Source organism: Salmo trutta, chromosome 33 (genome assembly GCF_901001165.1).
Source record: "Salmo trutta chromosome 33, fSalTru1.1, whole genome shotgun sequence".
Lineage (NCBI taxonomy): Eukaryota > Metazoa > Chordata > Actinopteri > Salmoniformes > Salmonidae > Salmo > Salmo trutta.
Window position 1 is genome coordinate 20,593,705 of NC_042989.1, and position 15,718 is coordinate 20,609,422.

At 45.4% G+C, this 15,718-nt stretch overlaps 1 protein-coding gene across 2 annotated transcripts in view; it reads left to right on the top strand.

Moving 5' to 3' along the window:
* LOC115172626 (apoptosis-resistant E3 ubiquitin protein ligase 1) overlaps positions 1-4,781 on the top strand; it is a 29,929-nt gene extending 25,148 nt beyond the window's left edge. Inside the window, exons 15-22 of one of the 2 annotated variants that reach the window (XM_029730253.1) lie at positions 5-114; positions 239-418; positions 2,277-2,399; positions 2,596-2,725; positions 2,849-2,907; positions 3,047-3,136; positions 3,268-3,443; positions 3,652-4,780. In XM_029730253.1, coding sequence (XP_029586113.1) covers positions 5-114; positions 239-418; positions 2,277-2,399; positions 2,596-2,725; positions 2,849-2,907; positions 3,047-3,136; positions 3,268-3,443; positions 3,652-3,754 — 971 coding nt within the window. In that variant the 3' untranslated portion in view covers positions 3,755-4,780. Of the gene's footprint in view, positions 1-4; positions 115-238; positions 419-2,276; positions 2,400-2,595; positions 2,726-2,848; positions 2,908-3,046; positions 3,137-3,267; positions 3,444-3,651 lie in introns of both variants that reach the window. The other variant, XM_029730254.1, reaches the window with a different exon arrangement.
* The last annotated feature ends 10,937 nt before the right edge of the window (positions 4,782-15,718 follow it).

The window sequence follows — 15,718 nt, forward strand, 5'->3', positions numbered from 1 at the left end:
CTAGCTCTGGACTGGGGAGGGCCGCGAAGGGAGTGGTTTGAGCTCGTCTGTAAGACTCTGTTTGACACCACCAATCAGCTGTTTACTCGCTTCAGTGACGACAACCAGGGCCTGGTAAGACCTCCCTTCTCACCAGCACAACTAAAACAATACGGCTAAGGCATTGCATTAAGTGAGCTAGTGCTGAGGTTAGCCAATAGGATAGTGAGGTACTGTGTCTGTCCGTCTATCTTCTCAGGTCCACCCCAACGCTGAGCGGCCGGTCCACCTGCGTCTGAAGATGTATGAGTTTGCGGGGCGCGTGGTGGGGAAGTGCCTGTACGAGTCAGCCTTGGGTGGGGCCTACAAGCAGCTGGTCCGCGCTCGCTTCACCCGCTCCTTCCTGGCCCAGCTCATCGGACTCAGGATGAACTACAAGGTACGTCCTCCGCCTCAGTCCCACATCCTCTGAGGACCTAGAGATGGACCTCTCTCCCAATGTTTACCTCTCTCCCAATGTTTACCTCTCTCCCAATGCTTACCTCTCTCCCAATGCTTACCTCTCTCCCAATGTTTACCTCTCTCCCAATGCTTACCTCTCTCCCAATGCTTACCTCTCTCCCAATGCTTACCTCTCTCCCAATGTTTACCTCTCTCCCAATGCTTACCTCCCTCCCAATGCTTACCTCTCTCCCAATGTTTACCTCTCTCCCAATGCTTACCTCCCTCCCAATGCTTACCTCTCTCCCAATGTTTACCTCTCTCCCAATGTTTACCTCTCTCCCAATGTTTACCTCTCTCCCAATGCTTACCTCTCTCCCAATGCTTACCTCTCTCCCAATGCTTACCTCCCTCCCAATGTTTACCTCCCTCCCAATGTTTACCTCCCTCCCAATGTTTACCTCTCTCCCAATGTTTACCTCCCTCCCAATGTTTACCTCTCTCCCAATGCTTACCTCTCTCCCAATGTTTACCTCCCTCCCAATGTTTACCTTTCTCCCAATGTTTACCTCTCTCCCAATGCTTACCTCCCTCCCAATGTTTACCTCTCTCCCAATGCTTACCTCTCTCCCAATGTTTACCTCTCTCCCACTGCTTATCTCTCTCCCAATGTTTACCTCTCTCCCAATGTTTACCTCTCTCCCAATGCTTACCTCTCTCCCAATGTTTACCTCTCTCCCAATGCTTACCTCTCTCCCAATGCTTACCTCTCTCCCACTGCTTACCTTTCTCCCAATGTTTACCTCTCTCCCAACTCTCCCAATGTTTACCTCTCTCCCAATGCTTACCTCTCTCCCAATGCTTACCTCTCTCCCAATGCTTACCTCTCTCCCAATGTTTACCTCTCTCCCAATGTTTACCTCTCTCCCAATGTTTACCTCTCTCCCAATGTTTACCTCTCTCCCAACTCTCCCAATGTTTACCTCTCTCCCAATGTTTACCTCTCTCCCAACTCTCCCAATGTTTACCTCTCTCCCAATGTTTACCTCTCTCCCAACTCTCCCAATGTTTCACTCTCTCCCAATGTTTACCTCTCTTCCAACTCTCCCAATGTTTACCTCTCTCCCAATGTTTACCTCTCCCAATGATTACCTCTCTCCCAATGTTTACCTCTCTCCCAACTCTCCCAATGTTTACCTCTCTCCCAATGTTTACCTCTCTCCCAATGTTTACCTCTCCCAATGTTTACCTCTCTCCCAATGTTTACCTCTCTTCCAACTCTCCCAATGTTTACCTCTCTCCCAATGTTTACCTCTCTCCCAACTCTCCCAATGTTTACCTCTCTCCCAATGTTTATCTCTCTTCCAACTCTCCCAATGTTTACCTCTCTCCCAATGTTTACCTCTCTCCCAACTCTCCCAATGTTTACCTCTCTCCCAACTCTCCCAATGTTTACCTCTCTCCCAATGTTTACCTCTCTTCCAACTCTCCCAATGTTTACCTCTCTCCCAATGTTTACCTCTCTTCCAACTCTCCCAATGTTTACCTCACTCCCAATGTTTACCTCTCTCCCAACTCTCCCAATGTTTACCTCTCTCCCAATGTTTACCTCCCTCCCAACTCTCCCAATGTTTACCTCTCTCCCAATGTTCACCTGTCTCCCAATGCTTTGGCTTGTTAGAAAGGCGATCTGTTTATTTCAGAGCGTATGAGTTGTATATTGTGGTGTTTCTAGAACATATTAAGATCTCACCCTGCCGCTCTAAGTGGATAAGTCATCCTTGTTGTCACCGAGATAGAATGACTTGTTTATTTTAAATCTATTTCCTGTATTTGTATTTAATTTTCCACGGCAGTACTTTGAGACGGATGATCAGGAGTTCTACAAAACGAAAGTCTGCTTCATCCTAAACAATGATGTCAGTGAAATGGACCTGGTGTTTGCTGAGGAGAAGTACAAGTCAGGACAGCTGGAGAAGGTGACGAAGGAACCTTTCTGTTTGACATGACTTCCCTTATCCACCATGTCATCTCACAGAAAAAAGAAAGCACTAACAAAACAGAATAATTATTTCCTTGGCAGACTGCTTAGTACTCCTAGAAAGGCAGTGCAGGGTCTGTGTGTGGGTGTGTTGTCAGTCATGTCCTAAGCTCTGTTACTCTGTCTCTCTTCAGGTGGTGGAGCTGATATCTGGAGGAGCTCAGATTGCTGTCAACAATGAGAACAAGATGCATTATCTGAACCTGCTGGCCCAGTACAGGCTCGCCAGTCAGGTGCGAGATGAGGTGGAGCATTTTCTCAAAGGTAGGGATACAAACACTGATATATTATGGAATCATTTCACATTCACCCCTGTATCTCATCTGGAATGTCCATATGGGGATAGGCAACCAAGCTTTTGGCAATGAACTGTTTTGTGAATTGCAGGTTTGAATGAACTTGTTCCAGAGAACCTCCTGGCCATATTTGATGAAAATGAGCTGGAGGTATGTTGAGTAAAACTTTACAACTGATTTTGTCTCTAATTACATCCCCTATCAAACTTTCCAAGCTTACATGCCTTGTCCTACTTTCTAAATCTCAGTCATATGGTCCTGTAATGTCTAAACATCTGTTTGTCCTCAGCTGTTGATGTGCGGTACGGGGGACATCAATGTCCAGGACTTCAAGGCCCATGCTGTGGTCGTAGGAGGGTCGTGGCACTTCAGAGAGAAGGTGTGTGACACCACCTGGTCTGAGCCATAGTAGATGGTGAACGATACTGCTTTGCTCCAGCGTTATATTGATTGAGATGTGTCAAACGTGTTGGTGTTGTACACCATGCTGACTGTGTTGTGTTGTGCTAGGTGATGAAGTGGTTCTGGGCCGTGGTGTCCAGCTTCACCCAGGAGGAGTTGGCTCGCCTGCTGCAGTTCACCACCGGCTCCTCCCAGCTTCCCCCTGGGGGCTTCAACACCCTCTGCCCCTCATTCCAGATCATCGCTGCTCCCACACACAGCACCCTGCCCACCGCACACACCTGGTGAGTGGACGGACATGCACGCACCCTCACAAACACACACACACACTCAGACCTGTACCGTATACACATACACATGCACTCTTACACATTCATATACATGTGCTATTCAGTCAGTTTCAGTTCTTTAATTGAGTAATGCACAGACACACTACTTGTCTCGTAAAAAACTGTCAAATGACTGACTATCTGTGAATTCTTCTCTCTCTAGTTTTAACCAACTGTGCCTCCCCACCTATGATTCCTATGAGGAGCTGCACAAGATGCTGAAGCTGGCCATCAGTGAGGGCAGTGAGGGCTTTGGCATGCTCTGAGTGGCCCTATCCCTGGAGCTCACCCCCAGACTGGTCACACTGTGGTCCTGCTCATACAGCAGTGGGGTACCAATGACACCAGCACCAACCAGGCTCCTGGTACGCCTGTTACCCTCTCCATCCGCTTTGGACAATGGACATCCCTCCTCAATCACACGGACTACCCATGATCCTCTTTCAGTGGTAGAGGGCTTTAAAGGAAGTCCACAGGACGTCCCAGTAGGCTCTGGGACATCTTCAGGTGTCTGCACTATGTGTATATTCTGTACAATGTTTGCTTTTCTAATGAAGAAAATGACCTAGTGTTAGAAAAGGCTGGGTAGTTTTATTCTAGATGTTAGAGTTGTTTAATTTGACGTGTTTGAGACAGAATATAGAGCTAGTTAAAGAGCCTAGTGAGCTTGGTGTTGTTTTGGTTTTTTGAATTTTATTTAGGAAAAAAGCTGAGGAACATTTAAATGCAAAAGCAGCCTACACAAAGTGTGGAGAAGCTGCGCACCCCATAGCACTTTGGCCTTACCTGATCAGGGAAGGATGTGTGTGTGTATATAGTGCGAAAAGTATGAAAATGTATGTACTCATACTTTAAGTCGCTCTGCTAAATGATTAAAATGTCAAATGTGTATATACAGTATATATTATATCACTCTTTCATTTCAATATGTGTACATGCATGTTAAAAGGTTGTCATGTTATAGCAGCAGTTCAGATATATTTTCAAACAGAAGGGACTAAAGGGACTTGATAGATCTGTGAGGTCATACTTTTTTATTGGTGGGAGTTTAATATATTACAGACGATTCATTTCTTTTTTAGTTATCGTCGTTTCACATCGACAATTGACTTCAGTGTACAAATACATGGGTTTTCAAAAGAACAAACAATTTACTAGCCCATGTCAGTGTGTCTGTTTTAACTTATGGACTGATTTATGTTGTTTTCACCCATACCGTTGATGACTTGTTGATGACAATGTTATTTGTCTTGAGCCATAACAGTTTTTGTTTTAAAACCTGCCTTATTCAAGCCCTTTGCCTCTGACTTAATCTGGAAAAGTGTGTAGTTAAAAGAAGCCTAGACTAGTAAAAGTATAACAATTGGGATATTACTATAATATTACTGTTGGTTGTTTTTGCAGTGGAAGTTTGACATGGGAATATCAATTGGATGTTAACCTTGAGTTCCGATCTCTTCACAGGTTATCTTGATAGCTGTCATGTCTTGTGCTCTTGACTGTTGGTTTTCATTCACCGCCTTGTCTGGGTTTACCTCTGGATCTCATCTATGCATCCCCTGTGTGTGTGTCCCTGCCCATGGTTGTGTGATCTCAGCTGCCTCCTCTCTAACTACTACCCATAGTGTGCTGTCTCTGACTCCTACAACTCGGTAGATAAGCCACCTGAGTAAGGGATACTGAGACAGGAAACACAACATTAATATTTCTTCAGTGGTGGAAAAAGTACCCAATTTTCATACTTGAGTAAAAGTAAAGATACCTTATTAGAAAATGACTCAAGTAAAACTCACCCAGTGAAATTCCACTTGAGTAAAAGTCAAAAAATATTTGGTTTAAAATATACTAAGTATCAAAAGTAAATGTAATTGCCAAAATGTACTTAAGTATCAAAAGTAAAAGTGTAAATAATTTCAAATTCCTTATATTAAGCTAACCAGATGGCACAATTTTCTAGTTTTTTATTTATTTACGCATGGCCAGGGGCACACTCCAACATTCAGACATTATTTACAAACGAAGCATGTGTTTAGTGAGTCCACCAGATCAGAGGCAGTAGGGATGACCACGGATGTTCTCTTGATATGTGGGTGAATTGGACAATTTTCATGTCCTGCTAAGCATTCAAAACATGACAAGTACTTTTGGGTGTCAAGGTAAATGTACGGAGTAAAAAGTACAATATTTTCTTAAAGAATGTAGTGAAGTAAAAGTAGTCAAAAATATAAATAGTAAAGTACAGATACCCCATATTGCAGTGTGCAGCTAACCACATGTACAGGCTATTTAGGAAAGCCAACATCTAGAACATCGCACAGTAGCTTAAAGCAGACACATTCTTATGCAATATTTTTGTATTCTTTGTTTTCACCTGAATCATTAGCCTCACAACGTACCACAAATGCAAACCCATGGTGGGTTACATTATTGTTAATCAACTCTCCTAGCATTTGCAGCCACTAAGAGATTTCCACTTAATTAAACATCACCTCACTCTGGTTGAACAGGATACATCTCACTTCCCAAGCTCCTTGTACTAACAGAATAACTTTACCTTATTGGGAACCTCTTAAGTGTGCTGGGTTCTTGTTATTGCTGCTGGGGTTTACTGCACATACCTCCCAGTCACTCAGAATTTCTCTTTTGAGACACAGTGAGCTTTCATCCTCCACTAGGATTTGCCTAGGGCAAAGTCTTAAAGGATACTTCTGGATTTTGGCAATGAGGCTCTTTGTCTACTTTCCCAGAGTCAGATGAACTCGTGGATACCATTTTTATGTCTCTGTGTCCAGTTATAGGTAGTTTCCTGAGCCAATGCTAACTAGCGTTAGTGCAATGACTGAAAGTCTATGGGTATTGAAATGTTAGACTAATCAGATGACCTAGTCAACTAAAATGGTAGCTGCTATCCTTATGGAGGCACAAGTCAGACACAAGACTTGACAGAAGTAGCATTGCATTGTACTATAGGAATCAAGATATTAAATATTCTTATACAAACCATGTGCATTTACAAAAGTGTAAATAGTTGAAATGCAGTTTAGATGAAGATGTAAAAAGAAACAGCAGCTGTGATTTTAAAGTTATTGTTTAGATAGTGTTTCACTCATAAGCAGGTCCTGCTCTCTGTTTAAGATTCTAGTTCAAGTGATGGGGAAAGCTCAGTGGTTAGTGTGGTTTGGTTTTGGATCGATGTAAATATTGTGAAATAGTTGCTTACAGCTTGGAGGTGAGAATTTTTTATGTGTAAAATAAATGACAAAATTGTGGGCCATCACTGATGAATGTCAGGGTTCCTGCTCTGCAGTCCCTTTATTGTTAATGGAATTAAAACGTGATGGAGATTATTACATTTTGTGTCAATTTGTCTTTGTTTAAGGAGGCTGAGATTTGCTGGTGACTGTTTCAAGGATTACGAGCTGGACACAAGCAGAAGACCACATGAAACCTAAACTCAGCAAAAAAAGAAACGTCCCTTTTTCAGGACCCTGTCTTTCAAAGATAATTCGTAAAAATCCAAATAACTTCACAGATCTTCATTGTAAAGGGTTTAAACACTGTTTCCCATGCTTGTTCAATGAACCATGAACAGTTAATGAACATGCACCTGTAGAACAGTCGTTAAGACACTAACAGCTTACAGACGGTAGGCAATTAAGGTCACGGTTATGAAAACTTAAGACACTAAAAAGGCCTTTCTGCTGACTCTGAAAAACACCAAAGGAAAATTCCCAGGGTCCCTGCTCATCTGCGTGAACATGCCTTAGGCATGCTGCAAGGAGGAATGAGGACTGCAGATGTGGCCAGGGCAATAAATTGCAATGTCCGTACTGTGAGACGCCTAAGACAGCACTACAGGGAGACAGGACAGACAGCTGATCGTCCTCGCAGTGGCAGACCAGGTGTAACAACACCTGCACAGGATCGGTACATCCGAACATCACACCTGCGGGACAGGTACAGGATGGCAACAACAACTGCCCGAGTTCAACCAGGAATGCACAATCCCTCCATCAGTGCTCAGACTGTCCGCAATAGGCTGAGAGAGGCTGGACTGAGGGCTTGTAGGCCTGTTGTAAGGCGGGTCTTCACCAGACATCACCGCAACAACGTCGCCTATGGGCACAAACCCACTGTCGCTGGACCAGACAGGACTGGCATAAAGTGTTCTTCACTGACAAGTTGCGGTTTTGTCTCACCAGGGGTGATAGTCGGATTCACGTTTATCGTCGAAGGAATGAGCGTCACACCGAGGCCTGTACTCTGGAACGGGATCGATTTGGAGGTGGAGGGTCCATCATGGTCTGGGGCGGTGTGTCACAGCATCATCGGACTGAGCTTGTTGTCATTGCAGGCAATCTCAACGCTGTGCACCCCCCTCCTGCTCGGGTGCCCCCCCCCCCCCCCCTGCTCGGGTGGCACCCCCCCTCCTGCTCGGGTGGCACCCCCCCTCCTGCTCGGGTGGCACCCCCCTCCTGCTCGGGTGCCCCCCCCCTGCTCGGGTGGCACCCCCCCTCCTGCTCGGGTGGCACCCCCCCTCCTGCTCGGGTGGCACCCCCCCTCCTGCTCGGCTGGCCCCCCCCTCCTGCTCGGGTGGCTCTCCCTCCTGCTCGGGTGGCGCTCGGCGGTTGTCGTCACCGGCCTACCATCTGCCACCGATTCCCTTTTGTTTTCCCCCTTTTCGTTATTAGGTGCACCTGTTCTGAGTTGGGCTGATTAGCGGGCTTTATTAGCCAGTAGGCCCGCCTGCTCTTTGTGCGGGATTGTTTCATTGTATGCTGTGTGTGGTGACACGCTGTTGTTGTACATTTCAGTGGTGCATGTGTTTTGCGCAAGCTGTGTTTTGTTGTGCGCTCTGAGCGCTGTTTGGGTTGGCTTGTCGTTTCAGCTATTGTGCCTATTAAAGCCAATACCCTGCATCGCTGCTTCCTGCACTTGATTCCTCGTCAGCAAACACCCACGCCTTACAAAATGAGGGAGGAAATTATGCAAAACCAGAAAATGTGATTTGAACAATGTCTGGGTATAATTTTGTGATCAAAGCATTGAATTGATTCATTATTACTGTTCAAAAAGAGGTCTGGGACCTGGACCAATCCATGGCCCCCTGACTAGTGACTCCAAACTTTGAGGAGAGCCCTGTGTCTGACCCTCTCTGATGTAGAGTGAGACTAATGCTGTGAGTATGAGAATCCGGACTAGGCCCCAGCTCTCTGGCTGCTGACTGAGCAGAGTGTGGTGGAACTACATGACAGTAATGAATGCAGCAGCCTGGCTGGCTAGTGGATACAGCATGTGCCCTTTCACTGCAGCCCAGACACACCAACCATCCTCTCCACAGTCCAAAATGAAAGATTATTCCCACAGACAGACAAGGTCTTGCTCCTTCCAGGATGATCTCTATTTTATGTGACATCCCAGCGGCCTGTCCTTGGACACAATCAAAGGAACGGAGAGGAGAGGAGATTCCATCCGGCAGCCTCACCGTAGCCTGGCCTCAATTATCCCATCTAGTGACAGGCCGGTCTCCAGGTGCAGAAATGGGAAGGCCTAATGTTGCATTAGAATTTCATTAAGATTACATGAAGAGCATAACCAGATGCTGCCTGACTGCCACATGCTGAGAATATCTGGAGCCCTGCTCTTCACCTGAACTGGAGCTTCTAGTTGGCTACCAGACTGCTTTCACTTCCCTCCTACTATTGATTTATTTATTATGACTGTCATTTGTGTGATTGGCATGTTATGTTTAGCTAGTGCACAAAAAATTACCTTCATAACAATGGACACTTTCTTTCATCATTGCCTTGGCCTGTAGGCCTGTAAAGTAGTATGCCATCTCATCACTTTAGTCAGTAGAGGTTTTTTGCTTTGTATTGGTGGAACATACTTCAAAATGTTCTTCAATTTGATGTTTTGGTGCTTCTAAAGAAAGCTGATTGAGGACCTTATTATTGATGATGAATGTGTTTGTTTTTTAGGGCGGCAGGTAGCCTAGCGGTTAAAAGCGTTGGGCCAGTAACTGAAAGGTTGCTGGTTTGAATCCCAGACCTGACTAGGTGAGAAATCGGTTGATGTGCCCTTAAGCAAGGCACTTCATCCTAATTACTCTGGACAAGAGCGTCTGCTAATTTATAAAAATGTATGACCGTGTTTTCTTGCATTTTGTATTTGTTTATCGATGTGTGTATTTCTGTTTTTGGTCTTAGTACAACTCCCTGATAAAGGTTAAAAAAAGAAATAATAAATCACATGATTCCAACAGAATACGATGTTCTCTCAAACACAAGGGGGCAGTATTTCTACATGAGAAGTAAAGCAGCAACAGCATGGCAAGACTCCCTCCAGTCAGCACAGTTTACCGCTAACTCTGGAGACAGATCCCACTAAGAGTAACTGATGAGGGGCTTTCCTCTCTTCAACTGGCCAACACGCCTGTCCTGAAATCTCCAGTCCTGCACAGTCAGGAAGAGTTAGAATCCAATGATTAATGGTCCAGATTACCGATGTCTGATTTATTTATCTAGTGAGTTGATTCACTTCAGCGAACCAGCCTACTCACACCTCATTGCTGTTTAAAAATAAATACATCTCATTCAATAAGACTGGTTTCCCATCAGTTAAATACTTCATTAAGTCAACCAATTGAGTGTTCTACTGTGCACTGGAATGTGATACTTGAGTATACAGAAGTGATAACCTGTGCCAAAAGAAGGCTTGAATGTGAACTTGTGGCTGTAAAATGGCAGGTTAAGACAACCATCACTGTGCATGGACTACATATATCCAGTGTAGAGCCAAGCCTATCATTTAATGGTTTTGTTGTTGGAATAGGGAGTACTCCAAACATGCAAAACCCCTGGCCCTCCACACTACATCCACATGCTCACAAACTGCCTGCTTCCCAGCATTGTTGTGTAAATCCTATCAGGGCTAGGCGAAGGCATCTTGAAGCACTCGGAAACAGGGGTTCAGTCCCTCAGTCTTGGCATGCACCTGGGTATTTGCATAATGGCCCCTTTCAAATTCCCTGCAGGAATGCTCGATACATAAGGACCACAAATCAAAATGGCTGACTATGGCCCTCCATTGTGATATTGTACCATATTTGTTTGTTTGTTTGTTTGTTTGTTTGTTTGTTGATTTGTTAATCCCCTACCATGAGCAATATCGTGTGAAGATAATCTATGATGTATTCAATGAATTCACAGAATCATCTTCATCAATAGGAATCCTTTGGGACATCATCAATTTCTGACAATGTTCCAATTCTTAGGCAATGGTCTAAACAAGTGCAGTTGTGGGTGGTTAGCTGAAACCATTGGATTGCCTTGAAAGGGTTGAGCTCCATTTCCTCTCCCGACTTAACCATTCTATTCCTGAGGGGAAGTCTATCTGTTTGTCTGCTAGCCCATTACAGGATAATTGTGCACAGACAGTACTGTGCCGTGTGGAACAGAGAGTAGAAGTGTGGCCCGGCAGGCTTAATGTTTGAAGAACATGACTGATGTTTTCTCCTGCTGGACAGCCTCAGGGCCCTCTGCTCCCAAATCCAACATGGGCTCCTGATTACCTGACTGGACGGCGCTGATTAACTGGCAACTTGATTGGCTGTAGGTATTTATCATCCGTGCTGATTGAGGGGCCAGTCTCAATCAGTATTAAAGGATAGGACAGGCAGGCAGGCGTTCTCCAGGAGCAGCCTTGGCAAGACTTTTCCATGGGCCTCCATCCTCCTCTCCTCGCAGGCACTATGGAGGACTGACTTCATGTTACGTGTGACCGGATCCTTAGGCCCAGGTCCAAACTGTGGAGAACGCCAGCCACATGGAGAGTCCTCCTCAAAGTGAGACCAAATGCTCTCAGCACGGAGTAGAGCACAGCGGCTGGGCAGTCACAACAGCTCTGACAAGGTGATGGATTGACTAAATGACTTTGGTGGATATTTACCACCACCAGTTCCGTCCCCTCCAGAAATCCCTGCTGGACCGCTGCCAGGGCCAGCATTGTGGGGCTTTATGATATGGTGACAGTGTGGCGGTGACAGTGGCGTTGTGGGGGATTATGGGGGAAATGACGGTGATCCTGGGGGAGATGGGCTGCCAGGTGATGACGGTGCTCTGGCAGATCACTGGGGGAGGAATGTGTGGATGGGATGCGGCTGATTAAAGACTTTGTCTCCCTCTCTCTTTTTCTCCATCTTTCGCTCTCCCTCACACTCTCTCTATCTCTCTCTTACTCATTACTTCCTTTCTCTTGTTTGCACTGAGACCTGGAACTCATCACCCTTATTGGGGCGCTCGGAATGACTCCAATCTGAACAAGGCCTGGAGCAGAGACCATTCCTGCTGCTCTCGCTGACCTCATAGCAGGAGCTATGTACCAGGGTGAGATTTCCATACCCTCAGCTACACCATCACTACTTGCCTACATACAGTACAATAGACTATAGGTGATGCAAGTGGCTGTGAACTCTTTAAATACAGAGATTTCTCATACTAATCCACAGGAGGTGAAGTCACTACAGTGTCTACAGAATGTGAGATATTTATGGTGTTTAAATGTTAATGTCAAATAGGGAAAGAGAGGGGCCGTGAAGAGGCCACACACAGCTGTTCTCTCTAAAATGTAGCCTACGTCCTCGTTAAAAAACAACCAACACGGGTTATCCAAAACCTTGCATAGTGCAGGCTGAGGTCAGACATGTACAGATTCTTTCATCCTCTTTCATCCAAAATATATAAAAAACGAGCAATGGACTTGGAAAGATGTTTGGAGTTAGAGTAAATGGAATGCTCCCCAGTCTGTTGCTGTCTGTGTTATATATTGTGTTGGAGTAGGCCACCTTGATTCATGGGGTTGGTGGTCCTGCTGGGATGTGCAGCCGTATTATTTTCTGTGTCGGGAAACATTTAATGTCCTCATATTTCCTCTGCACTGCCTGGCTCTCTGAAGCTCAGTCCTCAATTGTTAGACGTCCTCAATTGTCTCTCTCTCCCCAGCATACAGGGTCCCCCACCACCACCATATCAGCTATGAACGGGTTATAAAGTGGAGTCCACCTTGTCTTTGGAAACAGGAACTGTGTAAAGGTAAGTAAAACAAACACCATGGAACAGCACAGTGTTTTCTCCTGGTCACATAAACATGTCCATGTCAAATTGTCCCTTATACAGTAAACGCATATTAAAACACTTCATCTTCACCCATGCAGAAGGACATGGTGCAGTTTAAGACATGTTCTCCTGGTGTGTGTCCGAATGGCGGGGACCTTGGCCATGGGACGGCTATGCTTAAGTTCAAGGTCAAAGTCAATGTCATGAATTCAATCTGCACAATGAGAGCCTTTCTGCCTGCTGGTATCACAAGCCTTTGGGGCTTGAGTGGATGTTTACATCTCTGAGGGCCTCGACATGCACCAAGGTCTGGCTGGCAGTGCCCAGGAATGGGTTTGGCACAAGCCCCTATTCCAACCACAGCGACTGACTGCAGGCTTACAGAGTGATCCCGGCCACTCAGGAGGACCTGAACCCAGCCAGGTCGGAGCACTGCTACTCTTCAAAGAGTTTTGTTCAGACTCAACACAAATACGGTATGAGAGAGTGGATGTATCCGGTCTTGGATCTGAAGGGAGAGTACAGTACAAAGTGGTGCTATATAGCTATATAGTATAGCTGTTGTACATTTCCTGCTTCTGTTGCAGTTCCCCTGGTGACACACAGGGCTTCATTTACAGTATATTTGTTTTACTACCCTCAGTAAATCTTTGGAATGGGGTTCTGCTGTAACAGTTGATGACAATGAACATTGTCCTGACCAGGAACCTTATTTTATGGAAATTCAAAGTAGAGTTGGTTTAAGTTAGATTTAGTGCAATCTGCACTCGTAAATTAGCGAGATATACATTCTCTGTCTCTTGTAACCGAGCCTGCTCTGCCTGGATTATTTTTAACCCCTGTTCCTCATTGAGAGGCTGAGCCTGGTTCTCTACTGTAGAAACAGACACACCACAGTGGTTGTGTTGTGGTCTGTGGATGAGTCTCTCCAAGTCAAGGAGTTGTGGTATGGTAGTGGGAGCCTCTGTGCCAGAGAGAGGAGTGAGTATGTGCAGCACCAAGTGTCTCTGTGAGAATTGTAATCACACAGTTGATCTAGTCTATGGAGAATGTATTCATAAAGTCTGTGGAGAATGCATTCTTTTCCCCTGCTTTCCCCCAACTAGAAAAGAGGAGGTTTTAAATGGATAAATATGTCAACAACTAAACAACCACAATAATAGCAACATCTGGTGACCATATGTATGATCACATGTATCATAAGCCCACTATCAGTGACACCTCTTTGTGTGGGTCAGTCAGTAATGGTACTGTACTATGATACCCTCTCCCAATCATGTTTTGTTGCTAGAGCAATCGCACACAGTGTAGGCAGGAGGGGAAAATAGACAAAATATTTTTTACAGGCGTTTGAAAGGAGCACCAAAGACAGGATGTAGAAATTTGCCAAATAAGGAAGCTGCTCAGCCTTGCTTTAGCTCGGCCAGGACAGTGGTGCATGTGTCTGGACTGGCACTGAGCAGGGCTGGAGCTACGCAGGGGAAACTGAGGGACGTGCCTCTGCAGAGGAGGGCTGATTGGAGGATGGGTGGGGTGGAGGGACAGGGTGGGTGGGGCTGGACAGAGGGACCAGGGGGAATACACCTGCTGGAAACTGCTGAGTCAGTGAAGTGTGTTCCTGTCTGTCTGGCCCTGGCGTGGGTGATATCCTCTGCCAAGCCTTCTTAACAGCCTACAGATCCATGGGACCACCCTGGTGGTGCGGTAACAGAGAACAGGGCGAGGCTCTGTTCAACACGACTGAAAGATTGACTGAATACTATTAGGTAACTATACTGCCTCCATGCCCACCACCACTCAGTCTATATAAAGCTATGATGTGTGGTAAGGCTGATTTGAGTCCAGCCGTTTGTGTCTGCACGCATAGGTTAGTTCAGAAGTGTTTCTGCTTGACAGATTATGTAATGTATTTTGAGGGTGCAGACACATAATTACCCAGATGCAGACACAGGAGGCGGATAGTACGATTCTCAGAATATTTATTATAACAAGGAGGGCATGCAAAAGGAAGGTCGAGGGCAGACAGAGGTTCGTAAACCAGGTCAGAGTCAGGCAGGTACGGGACGGCAGGCACGCTCAGGGTCAGGACAGGCAGAAAGGTCAGAACCAGGAAGACTAAAAAACAAAAACTTGAGAACAGGAAAAACTGGAAACACGCTGGTAAACCCTGACAAGACAAGACGAACTGGCAACGGACAAACAGAAAACGCAGGTATAAATACACAGGAGACAATGTGAAAAAATGGGAGACACCTGGTGGGGGGTGGAGACAAGCACAAGACAGGTGAAACAGATCAGGCTGTGACATGCAAGGTAAATTAGCATATGTATAATCTCACTGCTTGGAAGTATTTATTTCACTTTAAAATGAACGGGTTCATGAATGTCCTTGATTTCCACTGTCCTCCCAGTGCTGAGCTAATTCCTGATTATGGTATGAGGGCAAAGGTGGACAATTTTTATGCTTCTCTCCATCTCTCAACACATTATGACACTCTTGGTCCCTTAGTTATTACCAGGTGCCAGCAGGATGTGATATAATACTCACACCATCCTCTCTGCTGTGTTAGTGCTGCGGGTCAGTGCAAGAGCCTCTTCCTGTTTAAAAGTGTCAGCCACCCAATGTGGTGATGAGGATAACATCCAATGCCCTCTGGGGAGGACATTAAAGGCCAGATACATGTGAGATACATGAGAAGGCCCACAGCCATGGCAGACTGTGTTGACTTTGTTTGGAGTGGGAGCCGTGAAAGGAGCTGGCTGTATATTTTTCTTTTATGGTGATTGGAAGAGAAGCCTCAGCAGCGGAGGTCCTCTGAGAGTCGTCACACTGTTCAGTCAGGAATATCAGGGAGAAACGTGTAAAAAGATCTGTCTTTTTAATAACTACCTTTACTCTTTCAGTAAGATGATCCGTGCCTATTTCAAAGCTTTTCTCTTCTTTACCAAGAAAAGTTTCTTGGACCCATTTCAGACTTTTTAGTAAGCTAAATGAAAATGTGTAACAAGGTTGAGTAAAGGTGACAGATGGCATTGTTATTAGCTTATATATTAAAGCAGTTGTAATTTCTCAGGCATTTTGACTGGTTTGAGTGGTCATTGAATCAGACATCA